The following is a 27599-nucleotide window of genomic DNA, read 5'->3' as shown; positions in this document are numbered from 1 at the left end:
CCGACTGGTAGTCTTATGTTATAGAAGAGATTGTTCTTACCAAAAACACCTTCTTCGTTAAATGTTGTCTCAGACACCCCATGAATTGCGCCTAATACCTGAATAAATGAAAGCCGAAATGGAAACAAAGAAAATAAGTAAAAGGGAGCGAGTTTTTTTCACGTCTGCTTAAGCGACACTTTTGTTATGGGCACTGATAACTCCAGTGGTCCTTTAATCACGAGAATCCGCAGGCAAATTGTTTTTGTAAGCAGAGATTACTCAAAATATGCAAATAGTTTTGCGAATTAATGTTTCAAGAAAGCACACGTTGAACGTATCTACAAGGGTTCTTTACTGTGATGCTTCACAATAAGTAAGCGTAACTGATGATTCTTATGTTGCATTTCAACGCGCCTCTGCGCAAGTTGGAATCTTTCGTCTCGAAAACCTTGTGAAATTGCTTCAGGCATGCATTTTACAATTATATATGCACGCATTTCACATTTTTCGTGCATATCTAGAAAAAACGAGAAAATATAATGTCCTCCGCAGGCCCAGAGAGCACTCATAAAGCGGCGTAGGTTGTCAAAAGAAAACATTAATTCAGAACACGACCTTCCTCTGGTGTTAATTGATATGTGTTTCAAGGCCTCTCTTTCGCGATACTTTTCATTCAGTGTTTTTTAGATGACGTTTCGCTTACTAAGACTTTCAGCAAACAAGGCATTTGAAGACGCCAAATGGTACGCCAAACACTTACCATCCAAATATAACATATTATCGTCTTCTTCTTCTCCTCACAGTGCAGACGCCCACCATTCTGTTTCTTCCCAATTATTCGTCTTCGTCTTCTCGAGCGCTGGAAAATATAATGACTGCAGGGGACAAGGTAAGGACTGCTTAAACGTAATGTCTGATTACTTGTTTTAATTTATCTTAATCTACATGCACATTAGTGCGCCAAGCACAAACAAAAAAACAAATGGTACATATAGATGAAATAAAAAGTTATTATTGCCGGCAGTCGTCTAGTGCAGTTGGAGATAAGCACACGTATCTTTTATGCCATAATTAACTGGAGTAAAGAAAAAAATTGCATTTTGCCCTTCAGAGAGCCCTCCAAGTGTTGCAGGGACGTCTAAATGTAGCATAAATCGCCTCATAACTCTAGCGCTGGAGTACCCGTTAATGTCAAAATAAGATTCAGACGGAGGCTTAATTAACTGTGCTGGCGACTGCCAACATATCAAAAGCTTCTAATCCTCTAACATTAATGTTGCAGCAGTAGAATCTTTCGATGCCTTTACTATAAGTTACGTTACTTCTTGTCTGGTGACGTCACTCCCTTCAAGCCGATAGGCGAATTTCGTGACCAACGACAATTTTTTTTTTCCGGATGAGGCTTTTAATGTGGTAAAATTAAAATTTTGTCGTGTACAAAAGTAGGTGGAAGCACGAAATGCTTCGCATTAGCCGCACTAACCGTATTTACCTTTCACAGTGGGGCTCTCGCGCGCTTTTCTTCTTCAGCCGCCTACGGACACCTTCTTCGCTTTGCGTTCACCCGCTCCATGCTGCTGTTGCCGATCAGTCGAGCGCCTCTCGGTTCCACCCGTGAGAATCTCTCATAATTCCATATCCAGAAGTTGCTTGCTGCTTGTCGAATACTTGTGGCTGTCGAATCATCAACCATCGGTGGCTCTACTCCCTCTGAGTTTTTTTTTTTTATTCGCGGAGCTGTCATGGGAGCACGTACAACATGAAAGGAAAAAAAGGGGTGGATCAGGACTGTCATAATGACTCATTCCCTTCACTCTAGACTCTGAGCGGCAGGCACAGCTAACTCTTCTTGCGAGCTGTCATCATTGTGGACATTCTTTTGCGAGCGCGGGTCGTCTCCAAAAATGCAGTTGATTGGTTTGGTTTATGGGGGTTTAACGTCCCAAAGCAGTTCAGGCTACGAGAGACGCCGTAGTGAAGGGCTCCGGAAATTTCGACCACATGGGGTTCTTTTAACGTGCACTCACATCGCACAGTACACGGGCCTCTAGAATTTCGTCTCTATCGAAATTCGACTGCCGCGGCCGGGATCTAACCCGCGTCTTTCGGGCCGGCAGCCGAGAGCCGTAACCACTCAGCCACGGCGGCGGCAAAAACATGCAGTTGAGCGCACTCTCGCACCAATCAGGGATTAACGATTTATGACCTAGTGAGATATTTTTTTTGGAAAACTGCAATACCGTTAAAGGCTTCGCGGCCGTTCCATGTTCCTTCTTGCAGAGTGATGAAATAACGCCTGTCAGGAAAGAAATTATGGTGACGCTTAGGTCAATTGAAGAGTGAAACGCAAGAGCATTTGAAGAATTGCTGTTGATACATGTTTATCAGTTGTTTCGCCCCATGCACGACGTTTTCACTGCCTTCGAATCTTCACTTGAACGCACACAATCACGCGCTGAGCAAGTCCGCCGATAACCTGTTCCAACCTGCTTGTCTCAACCTTACCCGGTTGCGCGCTCATCCTTCTTTTTGGCTTTGAATTTTCGCGCCGTGGTTACTTGACGTCGTGACGTCCTCGCCCTCTCGACCAGTCTGCGATGAGGCAGAGGCTTTTCTGCCCAGTGCAGGACGCTAAATCACATAATGTGAAGTCTATAGTGCTGTTGTTAAAGGTTATGATCTGAGACGTCAGCTAACCATCATACTACTTGTTGCGCCTTCGTGGGTTAGCACGTTGTAACCCCCCCCCCCCCCCCCCCCCCCTTTTTTTTTAGGTGTACGAATGCACTTCAGACGGAAATTCGCTTCGGTTTTAGCATTAGTTCCGGCTTCAGTTCTGGCAGCAGCTTCGGCGCCACTGTCTTCTATGAAGGAAAGTTTCAAATAGCCAAGTCTAAGGCGCCCGGAACTGCTAAAGAAAGTTCACTTGTGCAACTAATTAGCAAGTCGATTGTGGAATGGTCTCTTGAACACAGGAACAAATTGTCACGGAGTAAAACCAGTACGTTAAGCTTTCCTCATCGCTGTTTTCTTAGTCGTTCAACTCCGTGCATAAGATTCCCAACACGTATTCATTTGTCCCACATATCACTCGGATCCAAGGGCATGAATGCCACTTCAGTAGTGTGCTTTCAATAGGAAAGTAATACAGTACTATCTGGGCTACTCACAGACACTACAAGTTGCTGGACTAAATGCGTCACATTTTGACTTAGTTACAAGGTCAGGTGGACGACAAAATGCTACCCACTTGTGTGTCAAAACAGCCACTGAGTACAATCTTCAATCCTGAAACTTTTTATTCGTGTACGTAAACTTTTGCGAGATATATCATCGAAACTTCACACGCTCTGTTTTACTGGCTTTTTCCTGCAATAAACACATCAGAGTTTTGTTTTCATCCACGTTAGGTCAATCTTTTTCGCAGAGGAGAGTCTGCTAAACCTACGTAGATGCACTGGCCGCAAATAACGATCTCCTGTGCCATAAGAACACAGCCTTCGGCAACAACAACTCCCGCCTGTGTCATGCCGCTTGCCAACAGCAGCAGCAAAAGATTTCAACGTTTTAATGCTTTATTTTTATGATCAAGCCAAACTCATAAGTTCATTCTAAGGTGTGATTTTTGTTTGGGACAGAACAAAACCTCTAATAATAGCCTATTCAGTCGTCGCGGAGAAACTACATATGTTGGTCGTCACTGTAGACAGAGTGTCCCTTCAGCATTAAGTTGCATTAGCTAGTAGTAGAGAAGACCACCACGCACATAGTGAGAACATCGTTCTGTCTGTGAAATTCTTTTCTATTATGTACTCGAAGAAGATGCTTATCCGCGATATTCGTTGCCCTAGGGTGGGTGCGGGACAAAATGCGTGGCACGTGGGTAGTTGGCGCCACTCGGCGACTGCTGAGCGGTCGGGTACGGCTGGTATGTCGGATACGGTTGTGCGGCTGGATACATCTGGGAGGCTGGGTACGGACTGATGAAAACAAATCCCGGTGGCAGCTGGGGCAGCGACGCCCCTCCTTGCACGCCGCTGGATGCGTAGTAGCCCGGCATCACCTGGAATGTGGCAACTTGGTTAAGATGCAATCCGCCCGGTGACAGTGAACACTAATAGACATAATGTTATTGATCTCCAAACATGGCACAGGAGCTCTGAGGACTAATTGACGTTTGCCTCTATAATAGATTATCCACTTTGCATAGGTGACAACAGTCTTTTTTTTTATCACTAACGTCACAAGTTTGAGATGAGTGCGCTAAAAAAAAATTGTTCCATGCTGACCTCAGTTGTGCCCCAAACTTAATATTTTGCAGCCTAAATGCCAGCATAGACCCAAAGAGTGAAAGAACAATTTATTTAGTTTTAAAAAATAGCGGATTTGTCCTCGTGTCCTGTTCAGGGTGCGATAAAACTTTATTGGCTTGAAAGCGTTGAAAACAAAGCACAATAAAATCATTATGTATACAAAATGGTAGCGAGTCCTTAAGCTCGCATGGCTGGTAGCGTTCAGTTAGGTGTGCAGTTTCCAGCTTTCCACATATATCTCCGAAGGCGGGTGCGATTTCGGGCACCTGCAATGATTTGCGGGCTTGGTGTAATAGGAAATTTGACAATACAAGTATACGCTCCTCTCTTGGTGTTTTAGAACATCACGAATAAGAGCTTTAACACAGTACCCGTATTCCTCAAATTATGTGAATATTCAAACTAACTAAAACAGCTAAACAATGTTTATGCGCACCAGCAACAGCGTGCTCCTCACAGTTTCGCTTGTGACGTTCTCGTTACTGTACGGCTGTCCGCGCACGCACGTACGGGTCTTTGCATTTATCGTCGAAGATACTTCGGTTTAAAACCCGCATCGCTGAATCAATACAAGACCTTCGCATGGCGTCCGGGATCCTAGCGCATTGGGCCACCGCGTCGTAGGACACACCTTCTGCCATACAGCGAGGCAAACTGCTTTCGCGCCGAGCTACCCTGTTTCCTTGGTTGCTATAACGCCATACCGTCTCTCGCCTAGATACTATCACTGCCAATTCCTCACTCGCACGAGGTCGTGTGTGAAGAATGTCGTTGCGTAATCCGCACGTCAACTCCACCACCGAGCCCACTGCGAGCGTCACCAGCTCCAACCCTCGGGCTCTCTGCGAACACGTATTGCGCACAATGTGCCCACTAGGGGCGCTGCGACTGCGTTTCTAGCGACGCGTGTATCCACTGTTGATGCCCTTCCAGAAGCAGCTGCCACTGTAACAAAAATCACTAAGGGCAGCAAATAATCGCCAAGAATACTACAAGAGTTTCTTTTTGGAAGAATTAACATTTGTTGTGAGCGTATAAAAAAAGCTCCGTGTTACGTTGTGTGCAACAGCTTTGAGACAGGCATTAACGATTGTTGGGGTGTATAATCAAGATACAGTAAAGTGCTGTCAAGTCTTTTTTTAAGTAACAAAAGTTAACGCTTATTATCTAAATTTTTCACGGAGCAGTTTTCCTGATTTCTGCACCTTTTTCACCGTTGCATATCAAACATGAAAAACACCCTCTTTGTCAATTAGACAAGTAGAGCCATGCCAAGCATCACAACAGTAGGATTTTTCACATAACTGCTGTCAAGAACTGCAAAGAAGTGGCATATTCAGCACAATCTAAACTGAAAGCGTATTGTTACCTGGCGCGCTCTAAACACGTATACGCCTGTAATGGGTGTAAAAAGAGAGTAAGCGGTCCTTTAGCGCACTCGCTTTTTGGACGAATATTTTACTTGTGTTACTACCTCTTAATTCTGGAGATATGTGAAATCGTTCAATCAGAAAGCCTTACAGAATCAGAAAAGGACCAAAAGATTTGTGGCTTCTTTAAGTATAGTTATACCCGCATACTGCACCCAACGAGGCACATGCATACCCTCAAGGAAAACGACAAGACAGCTGCTAACACATGTTAAGAACGATTCTGGTCGCGCGGATGTGTTTACGATGGAAGGGGTCAGTGCTGTAGTGTTTGCCTCTGCGGGGCGTTTTAAACATGGGGTCCTGCACTTTGTTTAGGAGAATACCTGAACGGCCTGCCCAGGGTAGGCCTCCACTGCCTCCTCGTCCGGGGACGCTTCGTCCTGGAGGCCGGTAGAGATCAGCTTTCCCTGCTGCTTGACACCCTCGTAGTAGTCGTGCAGAAAGAAAAGTATCACCCCCTGCGCGGCGCGCAAGAGTCGGACAGTTTGCAGCGAGAGCTGTTAGGTGCACATTTCCCTGTTCTGTGGCGTTGATGATCGCTGCGATGGAGTAACACTGCCCCACTATGATTGGTCAGCATGCAGTGACATCACTCATGACGTCACTGTAGTGACGTTCAGAGGTCTGAACGTGGGGATGTCACGCGCACTCTAGAAATGAATTAACAATTTTACATTCACCAGCGACAACAGATATCGCTGAATCTCGCGCTGCGCGTTAGTAACCGCCCTACAAGATTCATTAAGCTGCTTGTTTTTCGTCGGGGAAATTCGCCCTGACAGTGCGGTGATCGTTGGGGATATTTTCCGAACGCATTAATCAAGACCACAAAAGACATCTTCCATAGGGCCGACCGGACGGGTGAGCTTCTCAGCATTTAGTGTCAAGTCTTACGCTCTCTGGAGCTTCGTGCCTTTGCTGTTTTCGCGTGTTCGTTTGGCGGTACTGTGGCGAATAGAGGCGCACATTTATATTATTCAGGAGGCTAGTATATTCTTAAAGATTTGCAATATTCTTTCTTAGATTTTCTCAATGCTTACTGTTATCCAAGAGCTCTGCCAGTGTCGCAGCGAAGTGACATGTCAGTTACATCGACTTCGTCTGCAATCATCATCATGCCATTTCAGAAGTGCTGACGTCTTAGCCAGGTAGTACAGCTAGCTTCAATATCAAAAGGAGCAGTCAGCTGGTGCACGAGAACAAGTTGTCGTGTTATTTCTGCTCTAAAATTGAAAATGCCTTTTCTATATTACACGTTCAGAGGAAAAGAACCCACAGTGAAACAAGAAATATGTGCTTGTCGCTCAAAATTATTTACGTGAATACTCAAAATGTTACTTATCGTACTGAAGCTACCTGTAGGTATTTCAAGCATTTCCCCCCAGAGGAGCAGAGCAACAGACCAGGGGAAAGCTTGCAGCACTTATTTGAAGCTAATGCCTACCTGCTGCCACTGTTAAACAACCCTGCGCCGCCTGCATACTAGGTGGGTGGCGCTGTATAGGAAGTGTCAGCCAAAGGAAGGAGACCGACATAGATTAGCTGGGGATTGAACTCGACAATTTGTATCGAGTACTTTTGTCTGGTTTAATAGCCTAAGAATGCCGTTCTGAATGCATGCATTAACTGCAAGCCATGCAGACACGTTTTGTACATGGAAAATATCAGAACATACCCTTTGCAATACCATATCCTCACGTCCGAAAGGAAATCTGAATTTTATATTTGAAAGATATTTAATTGTGTTTTAATTCATTACTAAAGGTTCGTTGGAAATTCTCAGCCAGATTTTAAACTGTCGAGGTTAAAAAAATGAGTGCGTCCCATCGAGCAGTCAAGTCTGCCGTTGTAAACCAACGCGGAGCGGAATGCTTTTGATGACCGCAAAACTTTAATGCCAAAAAAATGCAAGCCTACGGACGAGAGATGTGCGGTTATAATGATTGTTTTAGTGAAATCTTCCAATATACGAGAAAATCGTGTTCATAAAGCTTTCCTGCTCAGAAATGCTTTTGTCCAGAATTGTCGGGCATGAGCTAACTATTGAAACTTCTATAAGTACGCTCAGTGGTTAGTGACAATGTACAGAAGAGCTCCACGCATACCCAATAGTTTAGAATTATAGAATTAGTCAATGTCTAGTCTATGTGGAAACTGTTGATGACGAAAATATCCACGAACCTTTTGTTTGCATCTACGACTGCTAGCATAGCGTCTATTTTATGCACAAGGATCATGCACAGAAAAGCGTTTATTACAAAACATAATTTTACACCTCACAATAAACTGCAGCAGCTCTACAAATAAGAATTATGGAACATAAATATCAGGTGCCGTCTCCTCTACATCTAGCAAAAGCCTGAGCTCATACTCACCTTAACCGCCGTGACAATCGCAACAGGCACCATAGAAAATGCGACGAAAATTTTCTGCAAGAAGTAACAGCGTGCATCGCTTATTGCTGTGGTTTTGTGCACCAGTCCAATTTGAGCCATTCATATATAGTGTAATTTAGCAAATACACACACAACTTTCTCTCTGCCAAACATAGTATTCCATTAACACGCACTGTCTTTGGCTTTTGCAGATCGGCCTTAATGTCATCACGTATGAAATATGCAATAACATCGCTTGTGGGGGACCGAATGTTCGCGCAAGTGCTTTCAAGTTATTTTCCCTGTGTACAGTGCGAGCTTTCTCCGGGACGTAAAAAGTGCGAGCTGTAGTATTTCACAAAGCAGATTATGCCTTGTAGCTGCTTTTTACTTCCTGGTGCGGCAATCACAACGTCTGCAAATGGGGTAGTAAGGGCACCGACCCGTCAGAAAATTTTTAATTGCCACAAATTATTGAACGGGCACGTTTAGCTAATGTTCAAACTTACCCCGAATTGTACAGAATCAGATGGAGGATTTCCTTTCAAATACTGAAAACAAATAAATGAGTATGAACAATAAATTAGCAACGTGACTTTTCGCTCTAGAGAGCGACGCGAAACCGGGAGCTGCAATCCTTTCGCCAGGCATGGAGAGATACAATGAGTACGTACAACAATAACTTTTTTCTGCGATTGTTCTCTTATGCTGTTAACTGCACCTGCATTGATCGGCTGGATACATAACTCGCCTTATTCACTGGCGGCCACGGTTGGCTGGTATATTAGACGGCCGCAGAGGGTCGCCCAGTTTAGACAGGCTTGTTCCCAGACCCAAGTTTTCGACTTTTTCATTTGATAAATTTACCAAAATACTGTGTCGGCGTTTGTTTGACGAAAACTTGCGCTAGACCAGTTTATTTAAAACGGTTAGCTGCGTCTACATTTATACATTTATTAACCTAAGCGGGTGCCGCAAAACTCGTGTGTTCGAGCTCTCCTGAAGTACAGCTACTTAGCCTCATAACAAAACATTGTCTCCAAACTAATGTGCTTACTTTTTTTGCGGAGAATATTGTGTTCTTTTAGGCATGAGAATCGACTTCCAAATTTTATAAAAAATGTTGGCTTTCTGCACACGACCAGTATTGATTCTCCAGGATTTATGCGCTGCGACTGCACAAAGATGAAAGATTGACTCTATTTCAGAGCCGTCCTGTTCAACAAAGTCTCGATGTCGCGATATTTTTCTGCACTGCCAGATAGACGGTTAAGTGGGGGGACCTAGCGTGTATTACAGTTTTATCTGCTGCGGAACATTGGCGCAATCATATTTTCCTTATAATATTTCAATACTGCAGGCATTGTGGGTTTTTTTTTTCCGCTACATGGGCTTGCTTCCTCAGTAAGAATGGGCGGGCCTTGATGATACGCAGGAACTACCTTTTGAACCAAGCTTCAGGACGCAGAAGTCTTACTTCGTTGCATTCGCCATGCACCATTCGGTTAACTGCTGTTCGTATTCCCTTCATGCGATTTATGGCGCTTTTAAATAATGGGCATCTACCCATTTTTCTTGATGCTAAAACACTGAGATTTTCGCCCGCAAGGCAAGCTTGTGGCTTTAGGCTTATGGTGGCGTAACGTCCCAAAGCGAATCAGGCTATGAGGGACGCCGCAGTGAATGGCTCCGGATATTTCGACCACCTGGGGTTCTTTAACGTGCACTGACATTGCACAGTACACGGGCCTTTAGAATTTCGCCTCCATCGAAATTCGACCACCGCGGCCGGGATCGAACCCGCGTCTTTCGGGCCAGGAGCCGAGAACCATAACCCCTGAGCCACCACGGCGGCTGCTTAAGGAAGCGTTTTCATCAAAAATACTAGACTAAAAACGGCCCCGGAACAGTTTTCAAGCGCAGACCAACAACGCGAAGTGCGACTAACCTATTATATATATTTCAGTAAAACTTCTTTTTCGGCTAGTTGGTGCATTTTGAGCCTAGGAAAAGGAGCAGTGCAAAATCATGCAACCATAGCCGAAGAAAGGACAATTGACACAAGCGCTGTGTCTTGTCCTTTCTCAGGTCTCCACACGTTTTCTAGCTTTTGCGAAGTGTAACATCGATACTTTAAACAAGTGAAGATCCAGCAGTCTTTGTTATTTTCGCCATGTATTGTTGAGGTGTTAAACCTTGATGTCAAAATCCCGGAAAAGCAGTTAGCCGCTTCTTTATTACGTGCTGCATGGTGTTGTTGCTAGTTGCTTCAGAAAAAAAAAGTTGCTTTTCTTTTATAGAAGCTTTTCATGGTGTTTACCATTCGGCTGGAAATCGAGCTATCAGACAAATACGCTTAGAGGAACGACTCTAATGGTTTTTCAGCTGGGGCGAAGCATTTTCGTAATCGAAGAAACTGGTGCGAGAAAGATAACACAGGAACTGCCTAATACCTCAAACTCAAAGGTTTGCGACCGTTCATATGAGACAGGCTCATATAATGTTGCACATGGCCAGCCCTACGTGCGACCACTATGCATCCAGTACTTTCAAAAACAAAACCCGCGGAGCGAGAAACCTTTTTTTTTCGTAGTTTCATAGTATAGGTCACTATTTAGCAACGTATCTTCGTCATTATTTTTTTTTTCTGGGAGAGGAACCTGGGCCTTATATTTCAACAGGTCTAAAAACACTTTCGGAACACAATGAACTCTTTCGAAAAGTGCGTCATGCTTGTACACTCCCCCTCAGGAATTCGGCAGTTGCTTACGTCTTGCCACGTCATTTTTTGTTGTAGGCTTCTTAGAAACTGCGAAGAATGAAATAAATCTTATTAAAGTCAGGTTGGTAAAGCCATGTACGCATGGTATACGCTTTAAAGGAATCGACGCCCAAAATGGCGATACCGCGCGTTGTCGAGGCCCATATCACCTTCCATTGCCGTCAATCCTGTAACACTCAGGATGTATAGGGAAAATGAAATAGTCTTTGACTTCGCATAGATATTAGAGTTTTTTTCAACTGGATTAGAAGCCGCTGCTTGCTCTCTTTCTTTTAAACAGATGCAATTAGTTAATGTGTAAACTGGTAACACATTTTATGAGTTGCAAGCATCACTGAGAGATCGTTCATGTATCCGTGTCATTTACGCTATTCCTTCCAGAGCAGCGTCTGTGAAGGCTTGCTTTCTAAAAGCGGGGCTTCATCTGCGGAGTCCCAGCCTATAAGAGCCTGGCCACAAAACGAGAATCGACAAAATAAAAAGGAAAAGGAGAGTAGGGCGGGAAGCAGCATTGGCTCAGGAATCCAGATTTGTAGCGATTTGTAGGTATAACTTCGCTAAGCAGCTGTATGGAAAAACCACCTGAAACAGACAATGTAACATGTAGGAGCCCTCTGTCATGCCTCAGCCCTTTCACTGAGATAAGCATCCTCTTGAAGACTGCAGCAGCTCTTTATCACCACTGATACGGTCAGTAAGTGGCCGGAAATAATAAATGAAATGTATACAAAATTACTGAAACGTAAATATCGCCCCGAAAAATTTCTAAATTCTGCAGCTGCAGGTTATAAATTTCACTGAAAATTTTACTTACCGCTGGCTGAAACGGAATCAGTGAAAGCAAGCTTTAGCAATTGCACTAGAAAAGATTGAATTCAAAAATTCTGTTCAGAGATTTTTGAAATACATATATGAGTGGGGTAGCAAATGCTCAGCGCGCTGTTAACTGCAAACTCGCTTGTTCCTTTAGTCAGTCTTAATTTAAGCAATTGACTTCAATTGGACCACACCAGGCCCTCGTCGTGGAGTGGCCCTGCTATTCTCGGACATCTGACGGACCATTTGGTCGTGGTGAGTCTTGTGCATAATTCCCTCGGCACTGGATTCTGCGTCGGAATAAAGTTATCTTTCTCTGTGCAGTGAGGTTAACTTGAAAGAGTATAAACATTAAATTTTTGCTTGCGTGTTTTCTTATTTGTAGTGATACGTTAGGCTAAAGTGTACTGCATGCATCACATCCTAGTATTCCACTACGACCGCAAAATAAATGATAATCCAATTTATTCTTGGTGCTGTTTTCGTTTAAACATTCGAATGACGGCTCTGATGCGTACAGAGTGTATACGTCACGTGAGGCATGAAATAAACACGTGAAAATAAGGATGAAATAGCATCGGCTCGCTAAGATGATGTATGCCTTAACGCTTGGGACGGTACCGCTGGTCCGGCAATACGTACAGGCGCGGCCAAAAGTAAACGAAGCACGCTTTTTTGTTCTAACATTTTTCACTCGCTTCCTAATTGAGACAGGCAATTGTGGTATAAATCGCTTTCTCATGAACAAATATTTTTTCCTGATGTCCTATGGGAAAGGAGAGATGTCAATTAGAACGGAATGGAGTGCTCTGTTTACTTATGTCTGCGCCTGTACAGCTGCGCCAGTATTCCACCTCGTAGGCACTCCACGACCAAGAGGAGGGCGCCAAATTCAAACGACAAAACGTGAAACATGACCACTAATCAATTTCAGTTCGTGTCTGCAGCATGTGTGGTTGTGCTAGGTCGTGCTTGGCAAGCCAGGTCGGATCTTTGCGCTATCGCCAAACCAGTCTGGGCATTGCCTAGGCCACCGCTAATTTTTTTTTAACACGTGCTTTGTTGCCAATGGTTGCATTCAGTGGGCCAAAGTGAATCGCAGACTTATAGCTTCAAAGAGACAGAGACACGAGTAGTGCAGTTGTCACACGACAAAAAGCAAGACCGATAAAAAGTAAGAAATGAAGAAGGAAAACGTTAACAGCGCGAAGACTGCATAGACTATACTCACACTTTGGGCGGCATTGTAGTTGTAGACAGTCGGAGCAAAGAACTCGAAGGCGATGACGAACAACTTTGTGCTGAGTGCCATCTCCATCAATTTAAGGGACGTCTGCAGCGCAACAGTGGTAGAAACAAAAAGACGACAAAGAATATGTTATGCCTGGACGCGGTTCTATGATATCTCGCAAAAGAGGTGACTTTGAAGGCTATGTCGACATCAAGCGATTAAGTATATGGTGAAGGGTGCGGTCAGAGCATGTGAACACGCCGCTTGTTCAGTGGCGGTGGTTTTAAGAGAGTTGTGCAGTGCAGCTAGTGACTGCACGGTGGGGGAACGTACATTATAAGAGACAGTGGGGGGGGGGGGGGGGGGGTATATTATTTTCGTTCTCATTATAAACTGATTCTCTCTCTCATTATCTGATTATGTTGATATTTGCCCCACAGCAAACGATGCGTTTATTTTTGACAAAATTAAATTTAAGCATGTAACAATTTTTTCGGCCAGCACTCGATTCAAACTAGAGGCGGCGAAGTCTTAAAGGACTCCGTGATCAATGTTGAGAAGTGGATAGCAGCGCAGTGCAGCCTCAGTGATCTTCTTGATGTCATCGCAGCTTGATGGAGATACTTGCACTTAGTTTATTTGCCTATTCTGGCTTATGAAATCGCAGCTCTGTTTTCAGTGAATGTAGACTATTTGTAATTATAACACCTCAGCCTATCGATACAAGCCGCCTTCAATAATATGTGCTCAATGTCTCTTTACTGAAAAAGTGAGCTTTCCAGCTTTAGCACTTGCTTTATTACCACGGCGGAAACCGGTTTTCAAAGAAAACTCCCCTGAAAAGATAGCCTTGACGAGTATACCGCGAGGAACGTCTCGGTTTCCGAGAGTATGGTTCCATTTTTCATTTTTTATTGGAGGCACTAGATATATTAAGGTATGCGCGTTTTAATAACCTTAAGCAACCCGCGGGGTATGACGGACGCTAAGCGGAGGACTCCGGAGTAATTTTGACCACATGGGCTTCTTAAACGCGCTTGAAGAGATCACTGATCAGTATTTAACTGGAATCAAAATCAACCAATAACACTTGTGGGGATCCATACTGATCCGGAGTTCCCGGGTTCGAACCCGACCGCGGCGGCTGCGTTTTTATGAAGGCAAAACGCTAAGGGGCCGTGTGCTGTGCGATGCCAGTGCCCGTTAAAGATCCCCAAGTGGTCGAAATTATTCCGTAACCCTCCACTACGGCAGCTCTTTCTTCCTTTATTCTTTCACTCCGTCCTTTATCCCTTCCCTTACGGCGCGGTTCAGGTGTCCAATGATATACGAGACAGATACTGCGCCATTTCCTTTCCCCAAAAAAACAATTATTATTATTATGATTCATAAGTCCCTTGTATACCACTTAGTCTTCATAACTATGCGCCATTGTGCAGCGCCCGCTGATATTTAGAAGACAATATGGGCCCCTAGAGGTTTTCAGTGCTCATCAGGAAGCTAACAGAGGTGGTGCAGCTATCATAGTCACCCTGGCCAGTGTTGAGGCACAGAGCCTGGTGATGTTTAAGCTTCAACTCGTGTGTTAACATGTGCGTTAAAGTCAATTGCAAAAAATATCACTGCAAATGTCGGAAAAAGTTGAAAGCTTACCTTCGGCACGGCGGCTTCCTGATTGGTCGCTGACTTGCTAACGTTCTGAAATAACCCCGCCAAGAAAATCAGCAACCAAACATTAATTTCTGTTACCTGTTGTACTGTGGTTGCCATTAAAATTTGAAAAGAGTGGCTATCCGTTGCTGTAGAGCACACATCAATAGGATAGTGTTCTGCTGAAGTACCGAAAACATAGACGGCAGCTGTGATTTATGCTAGTACCGTTTTTATCATAAAGACAATGTCGGGACACTTGACTGATTGTTAATTCCCACATGTTAATTCCCACCACTTGACTGACTGATGTTGCTGAGGGGAAGAAGGAAAAGGAAAGTGCACGGGCCTGCCTACTGGCTCAAGCCGAGCCGCGCTCGCTGCCGCGTGCTGAAAGTAGGAGGGGTAAAGGATAGGAGACCAAAGAGTGAAAGAAAAGACGCGCCACGTTAATACGCCCCGGGCCGATCCCGGAGGCAGTGCAATACCGGGCCGACCCATGCCAGAGTGCTTCAAGCCAAACACTCCGCCATTTTCCAAAATAAGTTTGAAATCTTAGGTCCAAGGACCCACTGCAGATATTAAATCAGGTATCAGGCGCCGACTGTCTACAACTACAATGGCGCCCACCACTTTCCCGATTACACTGCCCATATCAGCGTGGCGGACATTAGTGAACCACGTTTTTGCCAACCCTAACACCAAAAGCGCCCGGGGAGCGGAATATGCTAACGTCTATTTTTTGAGAGGGTAAAAATTTGTACGATCAAGTTTATTTCTGTTAATTCGCCCATGAAGGTTGCTGTGTAAGCTTCGATAATTATATCCAATAGTATGTGGGGTTGAATATTCCTCAGCGGCGCACGTGTTACGAAATACTCCTCACTGGAGGGCTAGACATCAGTTTCAACCACTCGGGGTTCTTCGACGGCGCAGACATTGCACAAAACGCGGGAATTTTTTGCGCTCGACCTCTGTCGGAATGCTGTTGCCGCTTCCAGGACTGGGCGCCCTTCGGCTCAACAGAAAAACACCGTAGCCATTGAGTAGTAAATGCGCGAAATCTATCAGGTGGAGGTGTTTTGTTTTAGATATGCTTTCTTCGGAAATGGCAAACTATTTTATGTAGTTTTCTGAGCATCTTACGCAAACGGACCTCGGTTCCTATAAACTCCTTCCAGTACGAACTAAACAGAAAGTTCTTAGTAAAGCGAGAATCTATTAGCACAACAACATTTTTAGCAGTCACCTAGGACCCTTTATATACTACGCATGTTGCAGTTTCCTGAAGAACTCCTTTTGCAATACGAAATAAATTTATATCAGCTGGAACATAGCCGTATAAATGACTTAATACGTTGATACAACTGTCATAGACCAATTTTTATTGACTTCCATTGTTTTGTTACCATTATTCAAAGGTTAATGGGTGCGATATCGACAAACGTACCCCGTACTTGATGGCCTTCAGCATCATGATGTCGGCGGAGAGGCTTATTGCCGAAACAGCAGTGGACAGCAGGAAGTACGCCTTCCCGTAAGCTGCGGAAAGGTAACTCGCGTTGACTTGTCGCCACTGCATGTTTCCTTGCGAGTTGTGCTCTATTGCCCCCCCCCCCCCCAAAAAAAAAAGAAAAGAGAAAGCAACGCTGTTTTTATTTATTTATTATTACCTACAAGCAAAAAAACACAACAGGGGGGGGGGGGGGATGAATACAAAAAGAAAGATATGCCCAGGAACAACGTAAACATGCAAGTAACACATGTTAGTAACAGATGAGGCCTCCAGTATACAAGGCAATACTTATTATAATGTACGTATGATTTCTTGCACCAAGACATCATAACACGATATGCAGGCAATATTTCGCGGTAACATTTCGGAATACACTGTGTGGCGAAATTAAATATTTTTATGCACAGACATAAAAGTTAGGCGATTTTGTAAAATATTGAGGACTGTTTTCTTTCACTATACTGCGCACGGCAGGATGCAATCAAAATATTTATTCAATGTTGCAACAGGAGAGGGAAGGCGGTTCCAGTTTTTCATGCCAACCTTTAGTGAATGTGGTCTGTGCTCGTGGATACACATGAAGGTGGAATGGCAAATTCATCGTGCGAATCATCATAGTAAAACATACTGCAAGAGAGCCACAACAGTGTGAGCTTTCAACGCGATGCAAGAGGTAATAGGTTTAGGTTAGATTTCATTTCAAATACTCATGCAGTAAAATAATAATTAGAGAGGTTAAAACGAGCTGCATTGTTCTGAATCAATTCTAACTGAATAATGAGATCAGTAATGCCTGCATCCCACACCGACGATGTGTACTCAAGTTGCGAACGCAGTATTGTTTTGTAAAACAGAAGCGTGGTGTTTATAGTGACTGAGTGAAAGTTCTGGTTTAAGAAGCCTGGCATGCGGTTAACTTTCTTGATGAAATTGACGCGAGCTTTCCAGCTATGGCTCCTAGTGATATGAATGCCTAGGTACTTGTATTAAACAATAGATTTTAGAGCGACTTTTTTAGGGTATAAGTAGATAAGCTACTAGAAGACATTGTGACGCAAAGGAATTTACACTTGTTAACATTTAGTGTCATTTGCCATTATTCGGATCAAGGGGAATTATTGTTAACATATGTTCGAATTGCGCGTATGTCGTCATCGGTTATAATTTCACGGAAATGGACACAATCGCCTGGACACAATTGATAAGGCAACAGAATAAGGCAAGCCATTAGTGAATATTATAAAAGTAATGGCCCAAGGAGGGCACCTGGTGAAACACTGGGAAAGACTGGCGTGTAAACATGAGTTATTGCTATTAGCTGCAAAGAACTGCGGACGTCATGTTAGAAGAACTCCAGCCTGTTTGGCACGCTAGTAACAAGTTCTGTCATGAGCAGTTTTAGTACCAAAGCCGGTGACTAACCTCATGAAAACATTTAGCAGAATCTAAAAAGGTGCAATTTCCAGTGGAACGATGATCTAGAATATCCTACAACTTATGAGTAAATAGGAAAAATGGTGTTTCGAATGATTATGACTTACGAAAACTATTTTGTGCATTATGGAAATAGGAGTTTTATTCAAATAAATTTACTATATGGGAAAAGGGACATGTTCGAATATCTAGCATGGGATTCTGGTGATTGAAATAGGGCGATAATAATGAGGTGAGTGCTTGTTTCAAGAGAACCTTTTCGTAACCGTGGTCTCGTTCTAATCATATTTTTTATGAAACTATTACTTTAGGCTCAGGTATGCTGTGCTAGAGCTACCATGGAAGACACTCTATCTTCACCTATTCTTTATGCATGCTCATTGAGTCGTTTAATGCTTGCCATAGAAAGAGTGTGTCACTGCGTTTCTATCCACGGGTCTGACTCTTATTAAACAATGGAGTCGCTTCACATTACATTCAAAGATCAGCTTTAAATGTCCTAATTCAAAAGAGCGCATTCAATTTCGATGCAGATCGTACCGATGGCAATTATACTAAATTTTCGCATGGTACTCTACTCATAAATACAGTCTCAATGTTGTCGGACGGATCGAACTATGTCGATGAATAAAAAAGGTACGGGTGTGATTACTGGTACAGTTGTACACAATCCACTCCGCATACTACAGCTGTTAAAAAGTAATCAAAAATGGACATTGACAATGCTGCCGAGAGAGTGAGTGGTATGTAAAACGAGCGGTAAAAAAGGCAAGTTCAAAGAAACAATTTTGGACCGCGTCATGGTCCGACATGTTAAAGTGACTTTGAACTCGGATGCTTGGAGTTTTCCATCAATAGTGTAGAAGGGAATTCAGACTAAATGCAAATACTTCAACGTTTCCTCGGCTCCGTTAGCTTTTTTTTTCTTTTTTCCACTATGAAATTCTAGATTGCAGGAAAGAATCCGCCTCTCGCATCAAAGTGGTTGAACTGATGACAAAAAGCGACACACCGCGCACCCGCGCACCTGTCGCGAATTGCATAAATAAGGCGGCTATTTTTTCATTGCGCAAGCAAAAAGGCTTCCGAACTCGAAAAAAATTCTGTTGTCTGTTTGTCTGAAGCCAGCTAAACCTGCAGAAATAAAATAAATAAGCAAACAAATATGGCCGCCACTGTGCTTCTAACTCACGGCGGAACGAACACAGCAGCTTCGCTGTCCAATGCAGGAGAGCACTATGAGACCACCGCTAAGAATCAACCCTCTTGTTTAACTGCCACGCTCTGTCGCTGTTCATTGCATGACATCGTCTCAACTTCCTTCAGTGCATAATGAATCGAGAAAAAATCGCTGTCCCAGTGCCCGCTTAAGGTGCGTTAAGCAGCTCTAAAATGTTATAGCGCGCTACCACAAGGGTCCCCAGTCACCGATGATCATCGATCTTTGCCTGAAGCTTTATTTTGAGACTCTAGTCTCGAACCGAAAGCAAAGTAAGACGCAGCGTGCTAGCCCACATACATAGTATTTGGCGAAATGAACTATATCAACTGTAATTTTTTTCCGAATTTTATTCTTTGAGAAGGAGAGAATGTAAGAGCTCTTTTGAAATTCCTTTCATTGTTTTTAGTGCTTGGCATTTTGCTGCGAATTCACCACTGCAAACAGGCCACATGAAAGCATAAAAATACGCTTGATTAATAATAATAATAATAATAATAATAATAATAATAATAATAATAATAATAATAATAATAATAATAATAATAATAATAATAATAATAATAATAATAATAATAATAATAAAAAACTGGTTTTGGAGGAAAGGAAATGGCGCAGTATCTGACTCATATATTGTTGGACACCTGAACCGCGCCGTAAGGGAAGGGATAAAGGAGGGAGCGAAAGAAAAAAGGAAGAAAGAGGTGCCGTAGTAGAGGGCTCCGGAATAATTTCGACCACCTGGGGATCTCTAACGTGCTCTGACATCGCACGGCACACGGGCGCCTTGACGTTTTGCCTGTAAATACGCTTGATTCTGATTTTATTTTTTCATATAGAATTGGCTTGACAGAGCCAACGAACTTGCTCGCCACATATTGCCATCTTCATATGGGTCCAAGGCACTCAGTGAATACCCTGAGGTGCTCGACATTTCTGCCATATTCTTCCGAGCGAAGACGTGCCTTTGTTTAAACCTGCATATTTATTATTCCTAAAATACTGCCCTATCAATATGCGCTCGTTTAATATTGGGGTCAACATATAAATAATTAATGACCGCTATAACTTTCAAGCACGACGACAATGTAATGAAGAATAGGGCTACTCACGCACGATATCTTCGTGAATTTTCAGCACCGACGAGATTATGTACATGACGTTAAGTCCCTGTAAGAAACAAAGATGGATAAGAACGAAGCAGATGAGCTAACTTAAACGTACTTATTAAAGCCATTTTGTAAGCAGGAGCAAGTGCCGTAGTCGATGTTGCAGTTGTCAGAGTAGCTTTCGACACTTCCGCTTAGGAGGCTGCACCACTGCGGGGCTTTAAGCGTAAGGCATCCGAATCAATATTTTTATGGAAGTGTATGAAGTTGTGTACTATGCAGCGACGACCTTTTATATACCTTGAGAATGAAATAGACAGGAGAAAGGTTTTAATTTTTAAACAAAGCGCTTTCATTATTTGGATGTTTCAACATGACATTTTCCATGACAATTTCCATTATCTAGAACCACTTTCTGGATAGCATGCAGATGTGAATTGAAAGCCCACAACATATGTGGATGCTTAACTTTGAGACGTACGCGAATAAAGCCTTTTGTTGCAAGCGTGAAGTGAACAACAACAACAAAAATTTGGCAGAGACACTTTCTACTTACGTGTGGCGAAAGCATTACTGTCGCTTGGTACATTGACACCCGCCCATACACACACATACCACCCATACCCACACACCCGTGTATGACACCACCCTGAACGCTGTAACGAATGATTGCGTCACAATTTTGATAAGGAAATCGGTTTCTTAGGAAAGGAAATGGCGCAGTAACTGTCGCACATATCGGTGGACCCCTCAACCGCGCCTTATGGGAAAATGTAAAGAGTCTGGCAAAACGTACAATTGAAGGTGGTTATGTCGTCGGTTTGAATCTTTATAACAAGCTAGTTTTGGAATTTTGCTGGCATATGTCAGCTACGTGCAAAGAGAAATCGTATGACACCACCCGGAACACTATACAGCCAATGGTTTCGTCACAATTTTGGTGCGAATATTGTCGGCAAAACTGGCACCACATTCAGGTCGGCCAGTGGGGAGTATAGTGTACTACAGACGAACGACACGTATATGACTGTCTGAAGTGGCGGTGCTCGGCTTGTTCTGCGCGTCATACGGTCGCTTGATGACGTCACCCTATTTTTCTTGCCATCACTGAGATTTTCTGTACCATCTGCGAGTACACACACTAGTATTGCTTTCGCGTTAAATCACATAACACTTTTGGTGTCCACAAAACACCAAAGCGGCCTAACACAAGGTAGTGAGGCTTCACTTAAGACACGACTAGGGAAAGTTGGCATATGTGCTTTCAGTATATAATATGACGTTCCGCTTGCATAGCTACTTTAGCAGTGAAGGTCTTCCAGCTAACCCGCGTTGGTACTCTTCCGTTGTGTGGGCTCTTAATGAAAAACACATCTGAGGATCGCAAACGCTTACCGCACAAAGGAGGCATATTGACGACACGGTATGGATGGCGACCATCTTGCTTGATTCCGGTTCTTCGTCTTTGTCGTCTTACAACGATGCTGAAGTTCAGAGCGGGACAGCTTATCGCGCATTATAAAAGTATGACTGACATATTCCAATTGCTGTCTCACAAGTTCATCTAAAAATGGGTTCCTCAGTCATTCAAATAGTTCTTACGGTCAAAACCCTAGGAGTGCTTTTTAATGAAAATTTATCATGGGATGAACACGTTGAAAAAGTCAGGGACAGGTTGTCCAAGGCTGCTGGTATGGTGTCCCGCCTGCGATACCTCTTTCCAAAGCATATTAAGCTGATGCTCTACAACGCACTGTTTTCCTCTGTTGCTAACTATTCTATTTTGGTCTGGGGAACAACATCATTTATGAATATCAAACGGTTGCATTTACTTCAAAAGAAAATTGTTCGAAATATTGTTAACGCTTCACGTTTTGAACATACGGAACCAATCTTTGCATCGCTTCGCATCACCCCCCTTCTCCAAGTCTTTGAATCTATACTACTTAGGCGGTATAAAACAAGTATTAGAAAAAATAATCTATTTATGGCGCACCTGTCGAACTTAAAATGTAAAGAACTGATGTATGCCACCCGTACTGGTTTCACATGGTTCGTGCCGAAAACTCGTACGAATTATGGTCGCCAAATGCTTTCACACACTCTTCCGTCCTCATTAAATAAGGCATCTAAATTTGTGTGCACTTAGGTACCGTGAGAGTTGTACTTTTTACCAACTGAGAGTTGTACTTATTATTTGTATTTTCTTTGCTGTATGCTTACTTGCGGTTTTATTTTATTTTCATATTCATGTAATGATCCTGTTATTAACATACATGACACTCTGTATACCATCCTGATGCTGCTGTCAAGTCATTGTAGGGTGCGTCGACCCCTGTCAAGCCTTCTCTCTGGCTTTTTGTCGACGCACCCAACATCCTCAAGATGTGGAATAAATTGAATTGAATTGAATTGAATGAAACAATCTAAATGTTCTACTTGACACATGGCGCAAACGTATGTACGTGGTGTTATATCTTAACTGACGAAGTCCACTATCAAAAATACAGATTTTTTCCCATTAGAGACCCCACGAAACAAAAGACTCTCACCGTCTGGAAGACGTTGAAGTAACGAGAGTTAGCTGCTTGGTTTACTAGATGAAGAAAGCGAAAAAGAACGAGCCGCTCGTCTCGAGAAATGGAATGTAATACCCTTTGAAACGGGATGGATTGCCACCATGCTCGGCTACGCATGCGCGCACGCCGTCAAGCGGAACGATCGCCGCCTAGCGCCATCTATCGGAGCAATTACGATGCACGTCTACCCATTGTCGAGTTGCTCCCCCTCAAGATACGTCCCAAAACAAAGTTTGTTTGGGAGGTCAAGGTGGGCCTAGAATTCGTCTTGCGGTGCGATATTTTAACGCTTCAATTAGTAGTTACATGTATACAATGTTTACTTATTATTTAATTGTGGTCTTATTTCTATATCACAACCAATAGGGTTTTATTTGCCTCCAAATGCGGCATGCAACTGTCCCCGGATGGGTGCCCGTTGTTGTCGGAGTGTATATAGCGGAACGAATATACACATATATAGCGGTTCCGTAACGGGACAGCTTTCCTACCCAGTTTAGGATGTCTTTTGGTGGAGAGGGGAAGGCACAATCAATTTTATTGGCCACCATCTTGAATTCGAAACCAAAACTATGCCGCCAATTTGTCCTCTGGCGTCATACTCACATAGTTCCACCTCTGTCCACCATATTAGACCGTGACGTCATCATTGGCACGCAGCAGGTGGTTGTTTCTACAATGCTATTGTAGATAGCTCCAGAAGTCAAGTTGCGGCCACAGATGGCGCTGTGATCAATGGTGGTAGCAGACCCCACGAAATCTCGAAACGTGATGAGTAAAAGCTAACGCACTTAGAATTCAGCGATGTATATCCTATTAGCTTGGGATGAATCCCTATTACTGCAATACTCTTAAATGCATAAACATTCAGACAACGACTGATTGCAGCAAATTCAGATGTAAAGTAACGGCTTTGTCCTTTTTGTCTAAACTAACCGCTTTGTGCTAATGCTTAGGTGCAAGGGAATAAGGGTGCTCCCGGGCAATATCTGCATAAACATATTGCGTGAAACGCAGTATTATCCCCCTTTATGCAGTACGTACGGTTTCGTTCTGTTTCTCTTGACTGAGGTCCCTGGGAGGCCCTGTTTTTCCAGAGGATTTGATCTAGGCTTTTAAATGCATGAATGATCCGGTGTTGTTCAGTTTAGCTTAGTCGAGCGTTCCAGAGCTGGTCTCCTACTGAAGCCCATAACGAGAGCAGTTTCAAAGGTTTGCGCACTTATATTGAGAAAAATTTTAATGTACAAAAAGATTTTTCATTCTAAAAATCATCGTCCTTCGACATTTCTGTGCATAATTTGCATTCATTGAAGAAAGCGGGTCTCCTTTTTAAACCACGTTTAAGATTCTTCTTCCCCTAGTCACTACGCGAATGTTGGTCATGATTTTTCAGAGAAATCGCAAATAGCTACGTCCAGTGCAAAATTTGGGGGCCGCAAAATATAATGCGAAAGACGCCATTGATGAGGACGATCCTCTAGTCGGGGGAAAGAAAATGGCGCAGTATCTGTCTCACATATAGGCGGACATCTGAATCGCGCAGTAAGGGACGGGATAAAGGAGGGAGTGAAAGAAGAAAGGAAGAAAGAGTTGCCGTAGTGGAGGGCTCCGGAATAATTTCGAGCGCCTGGGGATCTTTAACGTGCACTGACATCGCACAGCACACGGGCGCCTTAGCGTTTCGCCTTCATCGAAACGCAGCCGCCGCAGTCGGGTTGGACCCCGCGTTGTCATGGCGAAAAATTTGTTGTTTTTTTATGGATAGGAAATGGCGCAGTTACTTCCTCGCATATCTCGGTGGACACCCGAACAGTGCCATGAGCGAAGGAATAAAGGAGGGAGTGAAAAAAGAAAGGAGGAAAGAGGTGCTGTAGTTGAGGGCTGCGGAATAATTTCGACCACCTGAGGATCTTTAACGGGCACTGACACCGCAAAGCAAACGGACGCCATACTGCGTTTCGCCTTCATCGAAACGCGCGGCCGGTTTCGAACCCGGGAACTCCGGCTCAGTAGCCGGGCGCCCTAACCACTGAGCCACCGCGGCGGGTGGTGAAAGTACCAGTCCCTTAGATATGACCGGAGTGAGCTTGCCCTCCATTCTTTGAAGAATTCATTGAGGTGTTTCATATAGCACACCGTCATGAAGTGAAATGGTGGCCATAATTCTGCGCTGAACAAAACCTAAACCATGACCATCCCTCGACTTGTGGGGAACTCCACTCCCCTAGCCTTTCCTGGTTGGGAGGCTGCTTTGTTATACTGAACAGTGTTTTGCTGCTTGGTTGCAGTGTCGAAGTCACAAGAGAGAGACAATGCCAGTAATAAGAATATGAATTGGTTTTGGGGGAAACGAAATGGTGCAGTATCTGTCTCATATATCGTTGGACACCTGAACCGCGCCAGAGAGTATTTCTTAAAATTGAAGCTGTTCTCTTTCTGAATTTTCGCAAGAATGTCCTTGCGAAATACTCACCAGCGTCTGCCTCTTTCTTCAAGATACAAGGACCGTAGACAGCTGAGTGTTTTGTTTCCGTGGCCCCAGTTTTCGCACTGCACATTCCGTAGAGATTTCTTTGCGATGCCTTCGCCTTTCTCTATGAGTTGCAGGCAGATCTGAGGCCATCATTTTTTAATTCTTTTGAGGTGACTACAGGCGAAATTTTAGAACACGTCTTAACTTATACAACTCCCCTGCCTCAAATGAGGAGCCCTCCATGCTTCCTCAACTCAAGGAGGCATTGAGGAGAGCCAATTTTAGTACGGTCCTTATCCAGTCCTTGGGTAAGGAGGCGCTCATGGCGACGAGAAGCCGCTTAAAAGCACCTTTTTTCAAGAATATGTGTTTCATAAAAGAAATATATATTTGTATAAATTAGAAAAAGATAGCCCACATCTATAACCTTGTATTTCTTTTACACGCATCAAAAGTAAACTCTTCTAGCGATATATACTGTACTCCCATGCTGCAACCCACCTCGATTTCTCCTTTCCTAATAAATCTGGTTTCAGGCCATCTTTCTCGTGCAAGACTTTTTAATTTGCAACCAAAGTTCTCCTAAAACCAGAACGTTTATTTCAAAGAGGCGTCATTTTTTATTAAATGTTTCAAAAGCATATCATTGCAACCTCACCAACGTGTCATGTCTAAACTTCCAATTCTGTCATTTAACCCTGAAAACTTATCAGGCATCCGTTCTGTTTTAATTGAGCACTCAAATTTCACTGTTATCATCAGTAATCTGTGGAGTACCCCAGTACCAAATTAATCTCTGGAGTGGCGCAGGGATCTGTTTTAGTGAGCTAGCACTAGATGGGTCACTAGCCAAAAAGCTATGACTTGTCATGTTGAAGCTTCGGACTAACTCGGCTTAAGTTAGTATGCAATAACAATCATCTTCTTCTTGCTCTGTTTGACCAAAAGCATTTTTGTTTTAGATTTTACTATTATGGCAGTGCGCTTAATAGAGAGGTGCACGCCGCCAGTGTTATTTGGTGACCTTGAATTCAGGATTAAATGTCTTCTCCAGCGATTCCGCCTTGCGGGTGTTATTTCTAATGGGAAATTTCTCTAATATGAAGTGCCAGCTAGAGTGCCAGCTCAGCGATCGCGTTTTCTTTTCAACGCATTGTTTTTACAGCTGCAAAATCAGAAAAACAATGGCCATAGCCACCTCTACTTTCATCATTAAACCTGCAAAGTTGGAGGTGTTTAAAATAGCAAATGACAAAATAACAAAAGCAAATGTGTGACAGTTTTCATTAGCTTGCACTGCACAGGACAATTATTCAGCATTTCCGCGGCTTTAATCCAATCTTGGGTCGAATTCTCACCATCATGCTCTTCTCGACACATGTGACCGGATAGCCCCGAGATGCATCGTCAAGCTGTTCGCAAGCATAATGTGAACCCGCTACCTAACCGGCTCAATGATGCCCTTTGCCACTGGATGGCGTAGTGAACACGGTACATGATAATGTATGCCGTCATACATGAACTTCTCTGCCAAGTGCAGAGAACATACTTTCCCTGAGGCAATGCGAACGCCACTGTCAAAGGAGTCTAATGAATACACGAAAAAGTTTTATTGTGCGTCGGCCAGCTTTGCAATTTTATGCTGCATGCATATAGGAACTTTAGTCCATCCCGGGAAGCTCAGCGCGGGAAGCTCAGCCTCGAGTTCAAAACAAAGGCTTCAACTTTTTCTCATTATTTAGGAAGTTCATCGCCTAATGTGTATTATGTTAAAAAAATTGAGGGTCGGCTAGTTAATGTCCCGGCATTATTTGCACGAAGCCACATACACAAAGAAAAACGAACACATAAGGGACATCATTTGCCACATTAATGAAACGCTTCGCATATCACGAAACACGTATTCTGTAATTACGCAGAATAATTTTTTTTATCCTTGCACATCATGTGTTTTCAAGAGAGGGGGCCCTATTTTTGTTCACCTACAACCCATCGGGTTTGAGAAACTCTGCATCTTTCGATTGCGTTAAACGAGGCGTAACTGTATGCCATTTGAGTGCATTTCTCGTCAGAAATTTTTGCTTTTCTAACTGTGAAGTTGTCTGTCAGTTCCTGTATAATCATGCAAAGGCTGTATGCTTTATTCTTGTTCTTTTTTTAAAAAAGCAAACACTTCCAACAGGAAAACCGCCGTAGAGAGGCTTAACTTGAAGTAGGACGTAAGGAACATCTGTGTGTTCGTACTCCCCAAGATTTATTGTCGACAGTGGCCACTGGAGCTTGAAATTACTTGTCGTTTATTTTTTCTAAAGCAGAGATATTGTGTCCAACTGGAGAAAACGTTTGTTTTTAAGTCCGCCGAAAATAATATTAAAACGTGTAGCCCTTTTTCTGTCGAGGAACTAGACCAACTAGAGAACTAGACCTTACCATTCTTCCCTCTCATATTTCTGCCAGTAAACTCAATCTTGTTTCATTTTTCTTCGCTAAGGAGTTCGGCAAGGGACAATCCCGAAAAACCCGGCGTACTAGTTGTAAGCGGCAGTCAAGAAGAGCGTTCAGGTACGATCGAGTGGACGTTGTCTATTCGTTTATTTGTTCTCCAGAAACTAGGTGGAGGGTTGGGATTTGTAAAATTAAAAATACGGGTGTTAAAAAGACTCGGTGGTCGTCAGCTACATATG

The 27599-nt window shown here is 43.4% G+C and overlaps 2 protein-coding genes across 2 annotated transcripts; both read right to left on the bottom strand.

Annotated features, from left to right (window-relative positions):
* Positions 1-3697: 3697 nt before the first annotated feature.
* LOC144118519 (uncharacterized) lies at positions 3698-10907 on the bottom strand. The gene is made up of 5 exons (XM_077651441.1): positions 10874-10907; positions 8613-8654; positions 8104-8157; positions 6052-6186; positions 3698-4045 (listed from the first exon to the last, which is right to left on the bottom strand). The coding sequence occupies exons 1-5, from the start codon at positions 10886-10888 to the stop codon at positions 3830-3832; spliced, it is 462 nt and encodes a 153-aa protein (XP_077507567.1). The 5' UTR covers positions 10889-10907; the 3' UTR covers positions 3698-3829.
* Positions 10908-11253: 346 nt separating this feature from the next.
* Positions 11254-21317, bottom strand: LOC144119657 (uncharacterized). Its single transcript, XM_077652224.1, has 6 exons — positions 21256-21317; positions 19864-19921; positions 16033-16124; positions 14586-14630; positions 12933-13034; positions 11254-11334 (listed from the first exon to the last, which is right to left on the bottom strand). The coding sequence occupies exons 1-6, from the start codon at positions 21298-21300 to the stop codon at positions 11254-11256; spliced, it is 423 nt and encodes a 140-aa protein (XP_077508350.1). The 5' UTR covers positions 21301-21317.
* Between the last annotated feature and the right edge of the window lie 6282 nt (positions 21318-27599).

This window comes from Amblyomma americanum, chromosome 2 (genome assembly GCF_052857255.1).
Source record: "Amblyomma americanum isolate KBUSLIRL-KWMA chromosome 2, ASM5285725v1, whole genome shotgun sequence".
NCBI classification, from domain to species: domain Eukaryota; kingdom Metazoa; phylum Arthropoda; class Arachnida; order Ixodida; family Ixodidae; genus Amblyomma; species Amblyomma americanum.
The sequence above is the reverse complement of the archived record's forward strand: the minus strand, read 5'-3'. Positions and strand labels throughout refer to the sequence as shown.

What these genes read in the sequence shown, in the direction of transcription:
- LOC144118519 (XM_077651441.1), bottom strand. An exon ending in CGATTGTCACGGCGGTTAAG is followed by an intron (nt 6,187 to 8,103) that starts GTGAGTATGAGC and finishes CGCGCCGCGCAG; the next exon opens with GGGGTGATACTTTTCTTTCT. An exon ending in ACCCTGGGCAGGCCGTTCAG is followed by an intron (nt 4,046 to 6,051) that starts GTATTCTCCTAA and finishes GCCACATTCCAG; the next exon opens with GTGATGCCGGGCTACTACGC.
- LOC144119657 (XM_077652224.1), bottom strand. Translation starts at nt 21,300, where the DNA reads ATGGTCGCCATCCATACCGTGTCGTCAATATGCCTCCTTTGTGCG. An exon ending in AATTCACGAAGATATCGTGC is followed by an intron (nt 16,125 to 19,863) that starts GTGAGTAGCCCT and finishes ACCTTTCCGCAG; the next exon opens with CTTACGGGAAGGCGTACTTC. An exon ending in AGGAAGCCGCCGTGCCGAAG is followed by an intron (nt 13,035 to 14,585) that starts GTAAGCTTTCAA and finishes GTTGCGCTGCAG; the next exon opens with ACGTCCCTTAAATTGATGGA.